The sequence below is a fragment of the Neolamprologus multifasciatus genome, chromosome 20, assembly GCF_963576455.1.
Source record: "Neolamprologus multifasciatus chromosome 20, fNeoMul1.2, whole genome shotgun sequence".
In the NCBI taxonomy this organism is placed as follows: Eukaryota; Metazoa; Chordata; class Actinopteri; order Cichliformes; family Cichlidae; genus Neolamprologus; species Neolamprologus multifasciatus.
Genome location: NC_140458.1, coordinates 28,065,216 through 28,081,026, shown reverse-complemented (window position 1 = coordinate 28,081,026; position 15,811 = coordinate 28,065,216). Strand labels below are relative to the sequence as shown.

Genomic DNA, 15,811 nt, shown 5'->3' with positions numbered 1-15,811 from the left:
ACAAATGTGTTCTTTCTTGCTTTTACTGACTTTCATTCCTCTTCTCTCTGGAGCAAACCTCCACCAGCTGCTACTTCCTCCAATAAAACCAAGGATGGATCACTGAACAGACCTACCAGGATGGAGCCTAGAGGCCCAAAAGGGTGAGGGCTTTTGAAGCAGTACACCTACCAATGTTACTAAAAAAGATGCAGTCATTTGAAAAGTTGTGCATCCTTTTATAATTTGTCTGTATCTAAAAAACATTGAATCTGAAGACTATGCAGATTTATTGCTCTCGTTCAATGATCAAGAATGAAAGAAAGGACATTAAATGGGCCCCATTGAGCCATTGCTTTCATTGTTTTCAAAGCACATTTTGATGATTTTTCACAATGACCCTAACATCCTTTATCAGCATCCAGTTTAGCATGACACACAGTTACTCCACCCTCTATGTACACACTACAGCATCCACTCTTGATTCTCACACTTGAGAGGATATTTTGGCCAGGTGAAGCTGCCAGACTGTGATATTTGTCCTTGTGAGTATTTATGAGTGTGTTTATCCCTCTGTACCCCCATCATGCCCTCCACCCAGATCTTTGAGTCATCCTTTTGGCTGAGCAGCTAATAATAACCCCATGTTCCTTCTGCTATTTTAGGCCTTTAAGGCCTGGAAAGCTGGGGCGTGTGCACAAGCATGCTTGGAGCAGGGGTGAAAAAAACTAGGGTGGGCTAAATCAGACATACAAACATAGTTAGTAGTAGGAGGGGTGGCTCCGGGGCATCCTGCAGTTGCTCGGTGACACTCAGGAGCAGAAGGACCCTTGGGAAAAATCTACGCTTTCCCTTTGGCTTTAAAATATTACAATTTTACTGTTGGGATTGAACGGGAGTTTATTTGGATTTATTTTTGTCACAGTGTGGCTCCTGAAAGACCCATCGGGAGATTGAATTGATTTAACTGCTGCGCCACTGGGTGCAGCCATATGTTTTGGCCATCGGGTGTCTGGATGTGTGAGAACAGGGGGAGCAAGAAGAGTGACTGACGAGAAGAGACTAAATCTAACACAGCATTTGTTCATGGTGACACAAGGTAGGTGAGAAGAAAATGTTACTTTTTTGTACTTATCCAGTAAAAGAAATCTGCTCAGGTCCATGAGTTTACATTATTTAGGGGGGTTCATAAAATCCTGTATCCCACTTATAATTATGTTAGTCTCCGGATAGAAACCTCCTTTAGCCCTTGTCTGAAATTCAAGCAGCACTGTGCCTTTATCGGTTAGGCAGCCAGCTTTAATAATAGCTCTGATTAATCAGCTGCCCATATGACCTGTGCGTTTTCTCTTCAAATAAGCAACCCTCATACCCCGAGCCATCACCTGCTGCTTTATTCCACCAGCAGAATATATCACAAACCTCTTCCCTCCATAAAAGACCTAATCTGTGTTTACTTATTTAGTATCTGTGTCCTCATTTCATTTAACCAGGCTCCAAAAAGACTGGGAATTTCCGTGGCATGAGAGAAACCAGGAGAACCAGTCATGTGATAGTCCGGGAAGTCACAAAGCAATGTAGGATATAGCATCTAAGCCACTGAAGGCTTCTCTAACAACCTCTGTGGAACAAATGTTGTGTTTGAGTAAAGGTTGACGCATTATTCTCCTATCTACAGCATAAACAGGGTGGTGTTGTTTAACCTTAGGGATGTCAGTGTGTTCATTTAGAAAGTATAAACCATTATGAATCCATTTCAAATCCTTTCACTGAAAGTGACAACAGATTCACCAGAGAAGCAAAAACAAGACAACCCCCAAAAAGGAATCGTTTTGCAGATGTTATAGACTGTTTCTCTGTCCTTATCCCTTTTTTTTCTAGTTTTGCTTTTTTTTCCTAGTGTTCTTGTGACTACATGTGTAATCTAGCTATAGGTTTGCTGGGTCAGCACAGTCTCCAGAGTGTGGAGGAGATGCCAGGTAACATGCAGTTACTTAAGAAGAGCGGAAAATGGCTGTAGAAGCGCTTCAACCCAGCAGGAGGAACAGGAGAAGCACACAATATCATTGATTGGGTTACTCGTGTACATGTTTCTGAGCAAACTGTCAGACGTGGTTGAAGCTTCCTAACTGGACAGAGTGATATCCCTGGAGTTTAACTAACTCTGGGTTATGAATTCTGGGGGTTTGAGCAGTCAAAGTCCTGACCTGACCTTAATCCAGTAGAAATGTTCCTGAAGTGAGCATCCGAGGAATCCCACCAACATCCTAAAGCTTTTCTGTATGGGATAAAATTCCTTGGACCCTGATGAAGGCCACAAGCCGAAACGCGTTGGTCAATTATTAAAGTTGTTCATCTTCCCTCAAGTGTTGCTGGAGTTCCTGCTATGTGATTTCTTTCATCCTCTCCATGCACCTTGGAAGCAGGTGAAGTTGTGCCAGAAAAAGATTTTTTTTTGCTGGGATAAAATTCATCCAAGATGGTGTGTAGGATTAAAGCAAACTACAGATACTGAAAGCAAGGGCTTAAAAAATCTTCGCTGAAAGTTGTGTAATACTGGCACATTTTCACTGATAAATAACCCAGTCTGAATCTAATGCTTCATTTACTTAATCTGGGCCTATTTTACTACTTTAAGGATTTGTGTGAAAAATCGTACAATGTTTTTGGTCATATTTTATGAAAATCTTTTTTCATGCAGCTGTGGTCCACTTTCCAAAGGCAGTGACTGAGATCAGTTTAGTTAAAATGTACCTACATACCACCAACACGCAGCAGCATTCACTTCAAGAAGGAAAGCGATATTAGAAAGGAAACCTCAAACATCAGATAATCCCCTGTGAGCATGCAAGTGACAGTAGGAAGGAAGAGCTACGTTTTAACAGGAAGATATTTCGGTAAAGCCACCTTAGGGAGAGCACAGAGAGATGAGAACCAAACAAACTATGGGAGAGAACAGACGAAGGTTGATGACTGAGTTAAGGTCTGAGCTTGTTCCATAGGAACAGAGCTCTGGTAGAGAAACATAATCTTTACAGACCCAAGCTTCAAATGTATTATTATTATGGAACTTTAAAATTCCACAGCCTCTTTGCATTTCAGAGCTATTCCAAGATTGCAGCACCTCTCATTTAAATGATCAACAAAGGAGTTGCTCATTAGTTGAGCCTTTTGGAGCAAACAGTGAGCATATTTTCCTCCTCATTTTTCTCTCAAGACAAGGAGACATGTCGAGGCCCTCTTCCACCCAGACCACTCCTCAGTTCTACAGGGTCAGCGACAGAGATCTCACCGAGATCGAGCTGCATTCTGTCGATTCCATCAACGACCTCCACCGAACACACCCCGAGCACAGCCACAAAGGTAAAATCGCCCCAAACACACCATCCACAGTGCGAAGACGCATAAAAACACTGACTCTGATAAAATGCGATTTCAGGAATGAGGCCTCCTCGTCCGGCGTACACACCTTCGCCAAATGGGAACATTTACACCTGCGACACGACAGCTGCCAATCAAAGAGGCCACCCAGGCAGCAAATCCTGGCAGAGCCGACTGCAGGACATGCTGACGCCAAGTTCATCCCGGGCCTATGCCATGGGCTGCGCTATCATCACTTTGCTTCTGCTCACAGTGTTACTCATTTTTTACTTCTTAGGTGAGATAAAAAATAAATAGAAAAAAATAAAAATAAATGTGCAAACAAAAGCAAACATTTATTGTCGGCTGCTCCTCTTCCAGTCCAGCAGGGCGGCGCAATACGGATGCTGACGGAGGCGGTGAGAGAAAAAGAGGCTGCAGCCACAGAGCTGTCACTGCTGATCCAAGAGCTGCACGCACTGAGGCACAACCTGACAGCCAAGAGAGCGACAGGAGGGACGTGAGGAAGATATGCACAGAAAACAAAACACCGACAGCGTTTTCAGATTATTACCGTAGAAATATGAGATTGGAGTTTTCTGAAAGCCAACTTCTAGGTTTACTAGGATTATTTGAGAAGGACTTTTAAATAAGGCTTTTGTTTAATGGTGGCACAAGGGAAGTGGTTGATCTCACATTGCTTGGAATAATGTCAGACCATTATGTCATTGCCACTGTGTCTAAAAACGTACAAGCTGTTTTTATACTGTGCTGTCAGTGACTCACGTGGGCATCACAGGAAACACATAAAGTACAAACGCTGTGGACGGCCAGAAAATTAAACTTTGTCAAGTATGTATTTGATAGAGTGACTGGGTAAATGTATAGTTACGTGTTTTCACCAAGTCGTTTATTTACAGTGTTCTGTCGTTCATGATGATGTTTGATGGGATTTTTCAGTCAGATTTTATGTACACATGTCAAGTTTAAAATGTGTCTTTTCTTCCATGGTAACAAGACACTATTTTACTATTGGTTTAGAAAAAAAATAATCTTGCAACAGTAAAACATTACACTTTATTCTTCCTATGCAGTGTCCATTAGAGTCAAATTTAAGTACAGGTCCCTTTAATGTAGCCAAACACAGTTTCTTTTCTTCCTTTCATTTATGACAAGATAACTAAATCTTAACTCGACCACAGAAACAGCCAAAAAGTCTAAACAACTGAAAGACCACAGGAGACTATTAAAGTGCATGATGGCAGAATTATCTCCATGGATACCAACTTCAGAACCTCTGCGGAGGTAGGTGTATCGTCGTTGTGGCTGTAGCTCAGGTGGCAGAGCAGGTCAGCCACTAATCAGAAGGTCGGTGGTTCGATCCCAGGCTGCCTCCTGGCTGGATGCCAAACAATCCAGTTAGTATCTTGCCCAAATATCCTTGGGCAAGATACTAACCCCATGTTTGCCTACTGGTGGTGGTCAGAGGGCCCAGTGGCGCCTGTGTCTGGCAGCCTTGCCTCTGTCAGTGCGCCCCAGGGCAGCTGTGGCTACAATGTAGCTTGCCAGTGTGTGATTGGGTGAATGGCTGAATGTAGTGTAAAGCGCTTTGGGGTCCTTAAGGACTAGAAAAGCGCTATACAAATGCAGGCCATTTACCATTTGTCCATTTGTTAAAGTTTACAATCAAGAGATGACTCCATAAATAGGAATGCAAAGGATTGTCCAGCAAGGTGTTAACAACTGGTTACACTGGAAAACAGAAAGGGCAGAGAAGATTTAAAAATAAAAAAAAGCCTTTGGACTAATGAAATTAAAATGAACTTGGACCACACTGCTCAAAACTGTAACTTCCATTAGTAGTATTATTATCCCCATGAACTCATAAATGGACAGCACCGTAACAAAAAAGCTCAGGTCAATCTTCCTCCTCTCTGCTCTCGCTCTTCTTGTCTTGGCACCCCTGCCCTGTCCAGCCTTGGTAGCAATGACACATGAAGTGTTTCTGGAAATGTTTGGAAGAGTCACTGAGCCGGTGGCCAGAGCCCAGGTGTCTCCTGGTGCAGCGTCCATTGCCGTGGCAAACCTGGAGGCTGCAGCGCTCTGCGTCAGACCTCAGAGATCGAACGAAGGGACCCAAGACATTGTGGACGTAGTCTCTGAGGAGAATGCACTGTTTCTGGATGGTTTGGGAAGGTCAATATGGTTACACATAGGCACACACACACACACTGATAATGTTTTCTCACATGCACACCTTGTTTTTGGCGAATTTCAATTCTCCCCACAGCACAACTCCAGCTGCCCCCAGTGATGCACTCTCTCCAAGTGTGTGCTCCAAGTCCATCTGCACACACACACACACACACACAGAGTTTGTCATGCCACATATTTAAAGTCTTAATGTTATGTATGCTAAAAAAGTCCTACCTTACTGAGAAACTTGAGTGAGTGTGTGAATGCTAGCCTGGCGTAGGGGAGGACGGGTGTGGCGTGGTCGGTGTTGTTGTGATATGGCCAACCTGACGCCACCCTCAAAGCCTCCAGCAGTCTGTGTCTGGTTAAAGAAGACAGAGCAACCCATGAGTAAGCGAAACCACCTGTCTGGCCATCACGGCTAACAAAAGCTAAATGACAGGACTGCTCATACCCTTGTCGTGATTGGATATGTGAGTGCCTGAGGCAGCAGAGTGTAAGTGAATGCATTTCTGGGTTTGCTGATTTTCTTGTACCTGACCATTAGAGCTGCATCTGCAGACCCTGCCAGTTTCTGTGGCAGGTAGATGCTGGGGTAGAGAGCGGAGGACTTAGCCCAAAGCCAGGACAGCTCATCATTCTGCTGCCTGGTCCCCCTGAGGCAGCGTCCTGTGTAAGTTTTATCTGATCACACAGAAATACAAATAAAAGACAGAGATCAGCCTGTATCATCGGTACAAAAGGAGTTGTCATTATTGTTCAGATTGCTAGAAAACCAACATGTTCAACGTTAGTGTTAGACCAACCTATCTTTCTCTTGTTCTTGTTAAAGCAGGCGGGAAAACCATAAAACCCCCAGAAGCCTTTGGGGCGTTCTCCGACCGCAGACTGGAGTGTCTCTTCCATGAACTTCCGAGCGCTCTCCTCAAACATCTGCCTCGCCAGCGATGTCACTGCCCGCTCTGAAAGATCTGGTTGCTCCTGTTTCACCAGCAGTTTGGACAACCTCCGGTACTCCATCTTAGATCCAAAGTTCGTCTCCCACAATGGTCTCCATTCCTCCCAGTCGATGACAGCTAGGCCGCTGAAATCTGGTAGCAGGAGGTCGGACAGCTGCGTCACCGTGAGGGAGAGGTGAGAGGCCAGGTCGCCGAGCTGAGGGAGTCCTCCATTCACTTTCTTGCCATTTCGGGAGAGGTATGGATATTTTCCCAAGTGGTCACGGTAGAAGATGGTCATTTTCTGGAAAATCAAACATTTTCCCTTTTTCACTTGTTTTGGATTTATTGCACATTTAATCCTTGTTACTGTTACAGTGCCCTCACCAGCCCTCTTTCTATGGTTTTAAAGTAGAATATCAGTAAAATAAATGGATGAGGGACGATCACCTGTCCCTGGAAGCGCTCCTTCTTGTTCTCCACAATATGAAAGTCTCCCAGGTCCAGGTGGATGTTGTATCGCTGCGGACAGTTTGCCGTGGGCATGTTCCACACCAGGATGAAAGGCTGGTTCTGCAGGATGGGATGAGCTGCAGCCACAGCTTGCAGCGAGGTGCCGATGAAGGCATCCGCCTGGGGGGAATTCTGTGGCAGCGAGTTGCAACGGAGGGAAGAGATGAAGAAGACGGGGAGGAGGAGGAGAGACAGCTCCATGGCTGCTCACCCACAGATGTGTCCTTCCTGGCAGGAGAAAGAAATTGTCCTGATAAAGTTTTCTGCATTTAAATTGTTAACTTTGTATATACAAGTACGGGCTTTTATCTGACAGAAAAACGTGATAAGAAATGCAAAAATAAAGACCAGTCAAAGCTATAATGATAAGAAAGTCTCTTTATTCCAATCATTTTTCACCCACTGTAAGAAATCTTTAACATTTCAATGAACCAAATAACAAACAACATGAGAAAATAACAGCAGCAGACAGGTTTTTTGGAAGACTGATGTGCAACAAGTTACTTAAGTGGTTGAGATTGGTTATATTTGCACTGGTCCGAGCTGTCACTGCAGAGGATATGAAGTATTTATCACTGAGTGCAACAATGACTGTGATTCGCATTATTCTGCGAAAAATTCTACATCAAAGCAGCTCAACAAACGCAGAAAAACTTATTTTTTAGTTTTGCTCATTTCAAACCTTTCTAAATGTGAGGAAACAGAAGGAGGGGAGCTGCCGCTGCTGGTGTATCCGCTGCAGGGGAAGCAGTCAAAGCCGATGTGGAGTTTCTAGTTCCTGCTGAATGCACAGCCAGCTTACGGCTGAAGAACTCCAGATGAAGCGATTGGAGTTGAGACATGGACAGGTGGAGGTAGACGGTGTGCATCTTCGGGCTAAGAGCTGCAAAGATGAAACTGCAGCCTCTCACCTGTTGCGCATCGAGCTCCGCCCACTTTCCTTAAACGTTACACTGATGCCGCCATTCAGACGGTCCGGGATAGACTGATAGTTCACTGAGGTGAGAGATGTGAGTCACCCTCTCATCCGATCAGAGCTCAGATTAGATTCTGCTTAGATGAGGGATTTTTTTCCCCTCTCCCCAGCGCTAACCTGGATTCTCCGCGCGCACTCGGTGCCGAACAGTGATAGGCGTGCCCCATCGCTGTAGCTGTGTGGCCCCACTGATGTGTAAGGCTAACTAAACGGTAATTGGACTGATTCTTATATTGCGCTTTTCTACTCAACGGAGCACTCAAAGCGCTTTTAACATGACCACTGCGCTGCGCTTTTGCGCATGAAGCGGCGACAGTGCCTCCTTTTCTCGACATTTGGGGACCAAAATTCATTTATATGGAAGTCAAGCAGTCTCACAGCAATAGGAAATAGTCATGATCTTTAATTTATTCTTGTTTCAATCAAACCTCAAAACCCGGATTACAAAACACATTAAAAAAAAACAACAACAAGGAAAATATGTAATATTTATTACGATATAACCCGGGCCATAATCCGCAGCGAGTGTGCGCTCCTGCCTGCAGTTAATTCGCTTAACTGCCAGAAAAAAACACATAAAACACTCTGGGCTGTAAATTCTGCTGTGCCAAGGTCCCGCATTGGAAGCTGGGAGCAGAGGAGACACGTTTATGCTTTGCTCAGCTGTACTGGTTGTAACAATTACAATTATTAAAGCTCTTTTCAAGTAAACACAGCAAACTGAACCAATGAGTTTAGTTCTGCTGCTGCAGATCCCGTCTGTGTATCATACAGGCTACACTGTACAGAGTTGGGCTCAAACATCAGTCACTACAATAAAAAAAAAAAGTACATTCTTGAGTGAAACTGAAGCATTAAAGTTTATCCCCAGTTTCTTGCTGGGTCCTTATGTTCACCATCATTTCTCTTTTACTCAGTGCAGCCATGCAGACATACAGGTACACATGCAGCTGGGTTCACACGCAGCATCTGTTCACAGGTGTTGGGAAATACTTCTGCAAACTGTGACGTGGAAAAAGTAAAAATGTTGAGTGTGAGTGTTTACTTCTTTGGTTTGCTAGCACAGTTCTTTCTATGTCACACTTCTTCCAATATGTGTGTGTTTTGTGAGTTTGTGCTTATTTCTGTCTTTTGGTGTGTGTCTGACAGCGATCATCAAATGTCCTTGTGCATCCAGTAGATGGGAAGTCCTTTGGCATCTCTATACGGAGTTTCAGTCAGAGTCTGAACTACACACTGCCATGCACACTGAGGAGGAGGGGGAGGGGGAGGACAAGGGATGGTGGGAGGAGGAGGAGGTGGTGGAGGAGGAATAGGGATGGATAAAGGAGGAGGAGGAGGTAAACTAAAGGATGGAGGCGACCGTACAGCACAACCACCTCCTGAGTCTCTGTCCCCTTGAGCGTGCATCTTTGTTTGCGTCTGCGCGCTCGTTTCCTCACTCGGCATTCGGGAGAACCTCAGAAGCGTCTCCATGGGAATGAATGCCGTCATGGCCCCCGCGTTCTGCACTGGTGTCGACAGCACATAGCCAAGGTGGGCGTAGAAGTGCTGCTTGTCGTGGGTGGTCAGACAGAGACGCTTGAACCCTCGACTTCTGGCGTAACGTTCGGTCTTCTCCATCAGAGTGCGGCCGTAGCCCTTGCCTCGCTCCGCCACGGACACAACTACTGACTCGACAAAAAGGCTGCCGCTGTGACCCACGACCCGAGACAGCCTGGCGTGGCCGAGTAGCCTCTCAGTCTCCCCGCGGCCCTGCAGGAGGACCAGGTTGACAGGAAACTCTGAGCAGGATTTTTGGAGAGAGTGAACCCGGGCGGCCTGGCTCCTCTGCCACTCGCAGTTGACGAGGTCTGCGCAGGGAACGAGCAGGTCGGGACGCTGGTGGATGGGAACGGCGTGGACCTTCTCTGGCTGCTCGGAGACTACGTGTAGCTTCTCTTTAATGTCTCCATCCAGTGTTGAGACCTCGTAGAAGTTTTGTCGCCTCGGATCGTCGGACGTTGACGTTAGTGGTTCAGACCTGCGACGATCAGGGTTTCAAGTCAGTCTCCATTTACCTTCTATGGTTAAGTGTGAAAATATCAGGAAGTGTCTCAAGCATGCAGTTCCTCCTTAGCTCAGTGGTTAAAACACTGTGTCTGTTACCCAACAGGCAGTGCGAGCAAGGATTAGAGATGAAGGCATTCATTTGCTTTCAAAACCATACCAGAAACAGCAAATGTATATATAGTAATATAATTCACTAGACACCCTCATCCAAGGAGGCCCTGCCAGGGTTAATCAGGCCCCGGAGTGCATCAGTGGTTTATGTTAAATTATTATTTCTCTTCTACTTTCTTCTGTTTGTTTTTCTACAATTTATTTTCTTCTATAAATTCACTGCAACTGAGAAGTAATACTTACCTCTTTAATATTTATGGAGCCTCACTTCTTCAAAGGGATAGAAAAGGTGATAGAGAGAAGTAAGACACAAGAGACAAGATAGGAGAGAGCAGAGAGGAGAGAGGGGGGCGCATAATATAACGGTGGATCCTAAAGGTGGATGTCAGAGCTGCTGAAACAGCAGGCAGGGCAGCAGCAGCTTTTACGTGTTGAACGCAGAAACGGGAACTCGAGAAGCCTAAAGAAACTGCCAAAATACATCTCTCACATCACTTACCAAGTATGATGTGAGAGATGTGATGTGGGGGTGTGACTGAACCAACTTTTAAGTTCCATTTTATCTACGACATGCTGGAGTATCATATGCTGAGATCTTGTCTCGCTCTCCTTTAAATACTACAAAGAGCTCAAACTTCTGATCTGGAGTGTAAGTGTGAAGTCTATTTGAACTGCCTCACAATTAATATCACAATTCTCAAATACACATCAAAGTGCAATCGTAGCCTCGCTCATGCATTTTTATGTGCGCTTGACATGTGAGAGCGTTTAACTGATGAATAGATTCTGTTCATGTACGTTGAGGCCCTGATGTTTAACAGCTGTTATCATTCTAAATGGGGAAGCAGTAGTTATCTGTCACAGTTTCACCACAGTGCTTCTTCAGAAAGGCTGAAGTGCAGTTTAGTCAGCACAAACTGACGCTGAAACGAACTAATCCAGCTAATTCAACTCAAAGCCAAGCTGTACTTGCTTCTTATGTATAAAACCCAAATGCATTCACACTGCAGTATATCTCTCTATATATGTTATTTTAAATTATAGTCAAGTCGTCCACATTAGAGTCACAAACCAGTAATTAAAGTCGTCTTAAAGAAGAAGCAAAACTGGGTTCACCCCAAGTTGGGCATGCAAAATGTGAAAAATGACTAACAGTGAGAAAAACATTGCAGTTGTTCTTAATTTAAGTTTTTCTTGGATTAAATAAATAAATAAATAACTCACCAAGAGAGAAATGCTGAAACAAAAAAGCTGACTGTCAAACTGATTTGAATGTGTTACTGGCTATGCAACGCTACTTCACATTCTCTCCTTCAACAGGAAATGGGAGTTTACTGAATAAGGCACTGACTACCTTCTTTTTGATGTCGGACTCTGCCTTTTAAACTTTAATTAACAACACTTACATCAGGTATGATGAAAAACAGAGTTTGGAAACTTCCTGTCACTGCTCGAGAGTAGAAGAAACCTTTTTCTTTTTCGGATTTTGCATTAAAATGACTGACATTTCCATATTATGTTTAAATCAACAGCAGTGTTTTGTGTGCTCTATATATTTTTTGTTGTTTCTGTAAAGAGGTCCACTTTTATCTGAGTGTGTGTGTGTGTGTGTGTGTGTGTGTGTGTGTGTGTGTGTGTGTGTGTGTGTGTGTGTGTGTGTGTGTGTGTGTGTGTGTGTGTGAAATTCAAATTCAACTGAAGTCACAGCTTATGCTGTTTTTGGAACGTATGTTTAGAGACTAATGCAATAGTCTTATAAACTTTCACAATATATGCTTTGCAGACATTCCCTACCAAAACAGGAATAGGTCTGTTATTTGATAAAGAAAATGACAACAAAAAAACCTAACATTTATTAGTTAATTTTAAAACAAATTAACCAAAACTACTTTATTTAGTAAAACTAGTACAAAAAGACAGCCAGAATCTGGGCTTTTATTGTGAAGGGGTGGACATGGAAAAGTGACGTTTTGAAAGTAACACAAGGGACTTTGAATCACTTTACACTTTTATCTATTACCAAGAACCACACTAGAGGTTGGCAGATTGATTCAACTATCAATAGTATTGCAGTACCAGTTGCAGTACCAAAAACAGCAGTATTAGACACCACTTAACGACACTGTGACATACTTCCAACAAAACTTATGGACCAACATTCAGAAAGGATTATTTTTTCACAGTGAAACAAGCCCCACTAACGCAGGGCATCAAAAAATTAGATCAAACTCTTATTGTTCCACTCCACGGAAATCTTTAGTAAAAGGCGAAAGATTTATACGATCTGAAGAGAAACAAGAGTGTACTGAAGACTAGACGAGCGGCAGCCCGACCCCATTCTCCGACATAGCCGTCTCTATTACGGTTCGCACTTTAACGTTTAATAATGCCACAACTAAACAGACACGAACTAATACTGTTCGGAAATTTCACGCCACATTTTAGGAAAACACAAACGCTACATGGTAAATTATTAAAAATACTATAAACGTTTACACACGCGCAATGCATTATGGGAACACTGCGATCACAGCCACGCCTCTAACTTTAGTTGTGCGTTTCCTACGTTATTTTTCACTAAAACTCCCGCTTCTTCATAAAACACTGATGTGATTATGTGACGTCTGAATGAAGCGAGGATGTCAGATTTTCCAACAACAACAGTAATTGCTATAAACGTTACTTAGTACGGAAAGTTCCGAGGTTTCGCGCATGCGCAATAGACACTCGATGTTGTCGCCCTCTGCACATGCCGTTTCATGTCTGCATACAGCAGTGTACATTCATTAAATACAACAATAGAATACTAAAATATAGCAATATCGTTAATATTATTACTCATGTGTGCTTTAAAAACAAGGGATTACTCCCTTTTTGTAACCTCGCTCACTTATAAGATGCTTCTTTTTATGTTTTTCCTTGGCCAGATAGCCCAAAAACCTTTACAGTGAGAAATAACACGGGGTGGGAGGGTAACAAGATAAATATCAGGTACCTTAAAGAGGGAAGAAAGTAAGACGCTAAACTAAACGTGGTAATACCGTTTTAATGCTCTCGTTAATCAGAAAACAGATTTATTTCAGACAAAAAAAGTTTTTTCCCCAAGGTAGTAGAAGCAGCAGAAATGTATGCTTTGTGGGAGTTGTAGTTATTCGATGGTTCACTGCCCACAACTCCCCTGATCCTAAAATAATTAAGCACATTTCAGATAAAATATTGACATAAAAATAAGAAGACACACGACCACCCAATTGGGTATTTTTGGGAAGATGTAGTTACGTGGGTATTTTAAAAAAAAAATATATATATATTATATATATATATATATAAATATATATATATTATATATATATATATATTATATTACACTTCTATGCAAGTTAAATGAACTCGCATTCACAGCGACATGCTAGCATGCTCATGTGCTTATTTACAGCTTTAGGCGTCAATAAGCAGTACCCCGTGGGTGCGTAGTGACGCTGGTTAAATATTAGTAAGAAACTCATTTAAAGTTAATTCAAAAGCAACAAGTTCACCTTTTCGGTCGCTTCCTACCACCACAAAGTTACCTACATTTTTTTTAAAGTCTCGTGGTTGGTTGCCGTTTCTGGTCGTCCTCTCACAGGAGTTTGTCTCACAGCTGATCTGCGGTAAGCTCCAAATCTGGCTACACGACTGTATAAGCTTATGGTCGTTCATAGTGTCCGCTCCTGTATCAGTTTCCCCTACCATCAAACCGGTACGTCCATAACGGGAGGAAATGCTGCTGCTCACGTCTAGAGTGCGTGCTGTCACGTCTGCCCCCAGCGAATGGGAGTTGTATTACACATACACAAAAAGTGACAAATTAAAGGAAAATCTGTTCCGTTGACCTTTTCAGTGAGGTCATGAGTGGCTTCTTTGTGTTATATAGTAGGTGGAATATTTTGGCTACTATTTAAATAATGCATAATGTATGACTCATTATTGTAACTTTAAAAAATTAATTAAAAACAGTGATCTGCAGTAAGTATTGTCTAAAGTTGAGTCACAGCTGAATCATGTACAAGCACCTTTAGGAAAGATGAAAATGGACACATGGAAACAAAGGGAAATGACGTTAACAAAGTAGTGCAGTAGTGATGAGTAGTCTCTTACTACATAAGCTGAAGGCTAGAACATAATGAAGGACCACAAACTGCCTGTGAGAATCAACCAAAGCTCAGTGTTACATGCACTGCATTTGAATCACCCAAATACTTGCATTTACATGTTATTAATATGGCACGGAAAAAAATATCAAGTTGCATTAGAAATTTAACAGAGGCAAGATTTTTTTTTTAACAAAATTTTTTATTTTATTTTTTTTCCATTTTTAAATCCAGGACAACTTATTCAAGGATAATCAAGGCGAAATAAGCACTAATGTTATATTAGATGTTTTTTTTTCTTCCTTTTTTTTTCTCTTTACATTGTGTCAGAGATGATGGTGAATTTTATCAGAACTGGTCAAAGTAAAACAAAACAAAAAGCAAAAAAAGAATATAACAATACATTATTAATTAATTCAATACAATGAAGTGTGGAGTCAATGACGAATAACAATGGCCCAGAAAACATAGGGTTGTTATTGTTTTCACTGCTTCTTCTGTGGTACTGCAATAATCACCAGCACTAACTCAACTCGATCAACAACAGTAGAGGAAGAAACGGAGCCCGCTCACAAAGTTCTGCACCCCAGCCCCCCCAAAGAGGAAACACTCTTTTTTGTTAATTTAAATATTTTATCAAAGCTTCTGTTTTGAATCTTCATAAAATGTTTCTAAAATGAATCTTTTTTTAAACTCTCTTTTTTTTTTTGCCTTTTTGAATTAGAAGTTTTCCTTTTCAGGGAAGTTTTTCATCTCCATTTTACCACAGTGTATCCGTTTTTGCAACTGTGGTTGCCTATATGTTGTACCCTTGTACCCCTGTAACCCTGTTTGTGTGTGTGTGTGTGTGTCTCCATGGGTTGATGTGTCCTTGGCTGAGGCTTGGAACAACTTGGAGTTGTTTAAGTGCTCACGTGAATGCAAAGCCTGCACATGTGAAGCTCGGTGTCTTTTTGGACGCGTGTATGGAGTGCTTGTGTACTATACGTCCTTACACTGCTTTTACCTGTTTTAGGTCACTGCAGCAAAGGCATTCATACTGAGAGGTTGAAACTGGCTCAAGCAACAAGGTATGTGGCCTTCAGCTAGCTCTGTATGTGTATATCTAACCAAAGTCAGCTTAACAAGGGGTCTGTTGAGCTGGTTGTGCACGAGGGTGAGCAGACTTAAGTGAGCGTCTCTCAGTGCCTACAGAGATCAGTGAATGTGTGTGTGTGATGGAGTGTGTGTTCATACTCTGAGGATTTATATACCTGGAGGTGAGCCAAGTACACTTTCATGCATTTGCACCATCTGTGTAAAGCTTATGAGTCTCTATAGCCACTGCATGATGTGGGAGAGGACATATGTCTGTGTGTCTGTCTGTCTGTATGTGTGTTTGTAGTAGAAGGCACGGAGGGTGGTATGGGAGGCTCAGTCTCTCAGGTCCATGCTGGAGCCAAACAGAGCCACCAGCTGCTCCTCATAGTGGGCGATGTTCCTCTTCATGATCTCCTTACAGGAGCCCAGGAGGCGCTCAAATGCCTGGATGTCTATTACTAAACAGAGAAACAGAG

The 15,811-nt window shown here is 42.8% G+C and overlaps 4 protein-coding genes and 1 non-coding gene across 9 annotated transcripts in view; 1 reads left to right on the top strand and 4 right to left on the bottom strand.

Moving 5' to 3' along the window:
- The first annotated feature begins 717 nt into the window (after nucleotides 1-717).
- LOC146495112 (uncharacterized) lies at nucleotides 718-4,356 on the top strand. Its single transcript, XM_085146587.1, has 4 exons — nucleotides 718-1,078; nucleotides 3,082-3,342; nucleotides 3,419-3,637; nucleotides 3,721-4,356. Exons 1-4 carry the CDS (start codon nucleotides 1,066-1,068, stop codon nucleotides 3,861-3,863), a joined length of 636 nt encoding a protein of 211 aa, XP_085002713.1. The 5' UTR covers nucleotides 718-1,065; the 3' UTR covers nucleotides 3,864-4,356.
- A 302-nt stretch (nucleotides 4,357-4,658) lies between these two features.
- Nucleotides 4,659-13,431, bottom strand: hyal3 (hyaluronidase 3). 5 transcript variants are annotated; one of them, XM_085146583.1, is made up of 7 exons: nucleotides 11,350-13,431; nucleotides 6,924-7,214; nucleotides 6,342-6,777; nucleotides 6,072-6,219; nucleotides 5,770-5,896; nucleotides 5,597-5,686; nucleotides 4,659-5,518 (listed from the first exon to the last, which is right to left on the bottom strand). In XM_085146583.1, the coding sequence occupies exons 2-7, from the start codon at nucleotides 7,185-7,187 to the stop codon at nucleotides 5,258-5,260; spliced, it is 1,326 nt and encodes a 441-aa protein (XP_085002709.1). In that variant the 5' UTR covers nucleotides 7,188-7,214; nucleotides 11,350-13,431; the 3' UTR covers nucleotides 4,659-5,257. The 5 variants fall into 5 exon arrangements, with proteins under 5 accessions (XP_085002709.1, XP_085002708.1, XP_085002710.1 ...); XM_085146582.1 differs by lacking the exon at nucleotides 11,350-13,431 and adding an exon at nucleotides 7,669-8,272; XM_085146584.1 differs by lacking the exon at nucleotides 11,350-13,431 and adding an exon at nucleotides 7,898-8,272.
- Nucleotides 8,353-10,002, bottom strand: naa80 (N-alpha-acetyltransferase 80, NatH catalytic subunit; the record flags this gene model as incomplete). The annotated part of the gene is made up of 1 exon (XM_085146085.1): nucleotides 8,353-10,002. A coding segment is annotated over one exon (885 nt), but the record flags the coding sequence as incomplete, so codon positions are not given.
- LOC146495110 (U5 spliceosomal RNA) lies at nucleotides 12,316-12,429 on the bottom strand. The gene has a single exon (XR_014871739.1). It is a non-coding gene; the product is annotated as a U5 spliceosomal RNA (small nuclear RNA).
- A 1,005-nt stretch (nucleotides 13,432-14,436) lies between the features above and the next one.
- prkar2aa (protein kinase, cAMP-dependent, regulatory, type II, alpha A) overlaps nucleotides 14,437-15,811 on the bottom strand; it is a 44,349-nt gene continuing 42,974 nt past the window's right edge. Inside the window, exon 11 of the mRNA XM_085145157.1 lies at nucleotides 14,437-15,793. Within this exon, the coding sequence (XP_085001283.1) occupies nucleotides 15,669-15,793 (125 nt within the window). The 3' untranslated portion in view covers nucleotides 14,437-15,668. The remainder of the gene's footprint in view (nucleotides 15,794-15,811) is intronic.

Coding starts and splice junctions, on each gene's coding strand:
- LOC146495112 (XM_085146587.1), top strand. Junction 3,343..3,418: donor CCCCGAGCACAGCCACAAAG/GTAAAATCGCCC, acceptor ATGCGATTTCAG/GAATGAGGCCTCCTCGTCCG. Junction 3,638..3,720: donor ACTCATTTTTTACTTCTTAG/GTGAGATAAAAA, acceptor CTCCTCTTCCAG/TCCAGCAGGGCGGCGCAATA.
- hyal3 (XM_085146583.1), bottom strand. CDS start 7,187: ATGGAGCTGTCTCTCCTCCTCCTCCCCGTCTTCTTCATCTCTTCCCTC. Junction 6,220..6,341: donor CAAGAACAAGAGAAAGATAG/GTTGGTCTAACA, acceptor CTGTGTGATCAG/ATAAAACTTACACAGGACGC. Junction 5,687..5,769: donor CACTCAAGTTTCTCAGTAAG/GTAGGACTTTTT, acceptor GTGTGTGTGCAG/ATGGACTTGGAGCACACACT.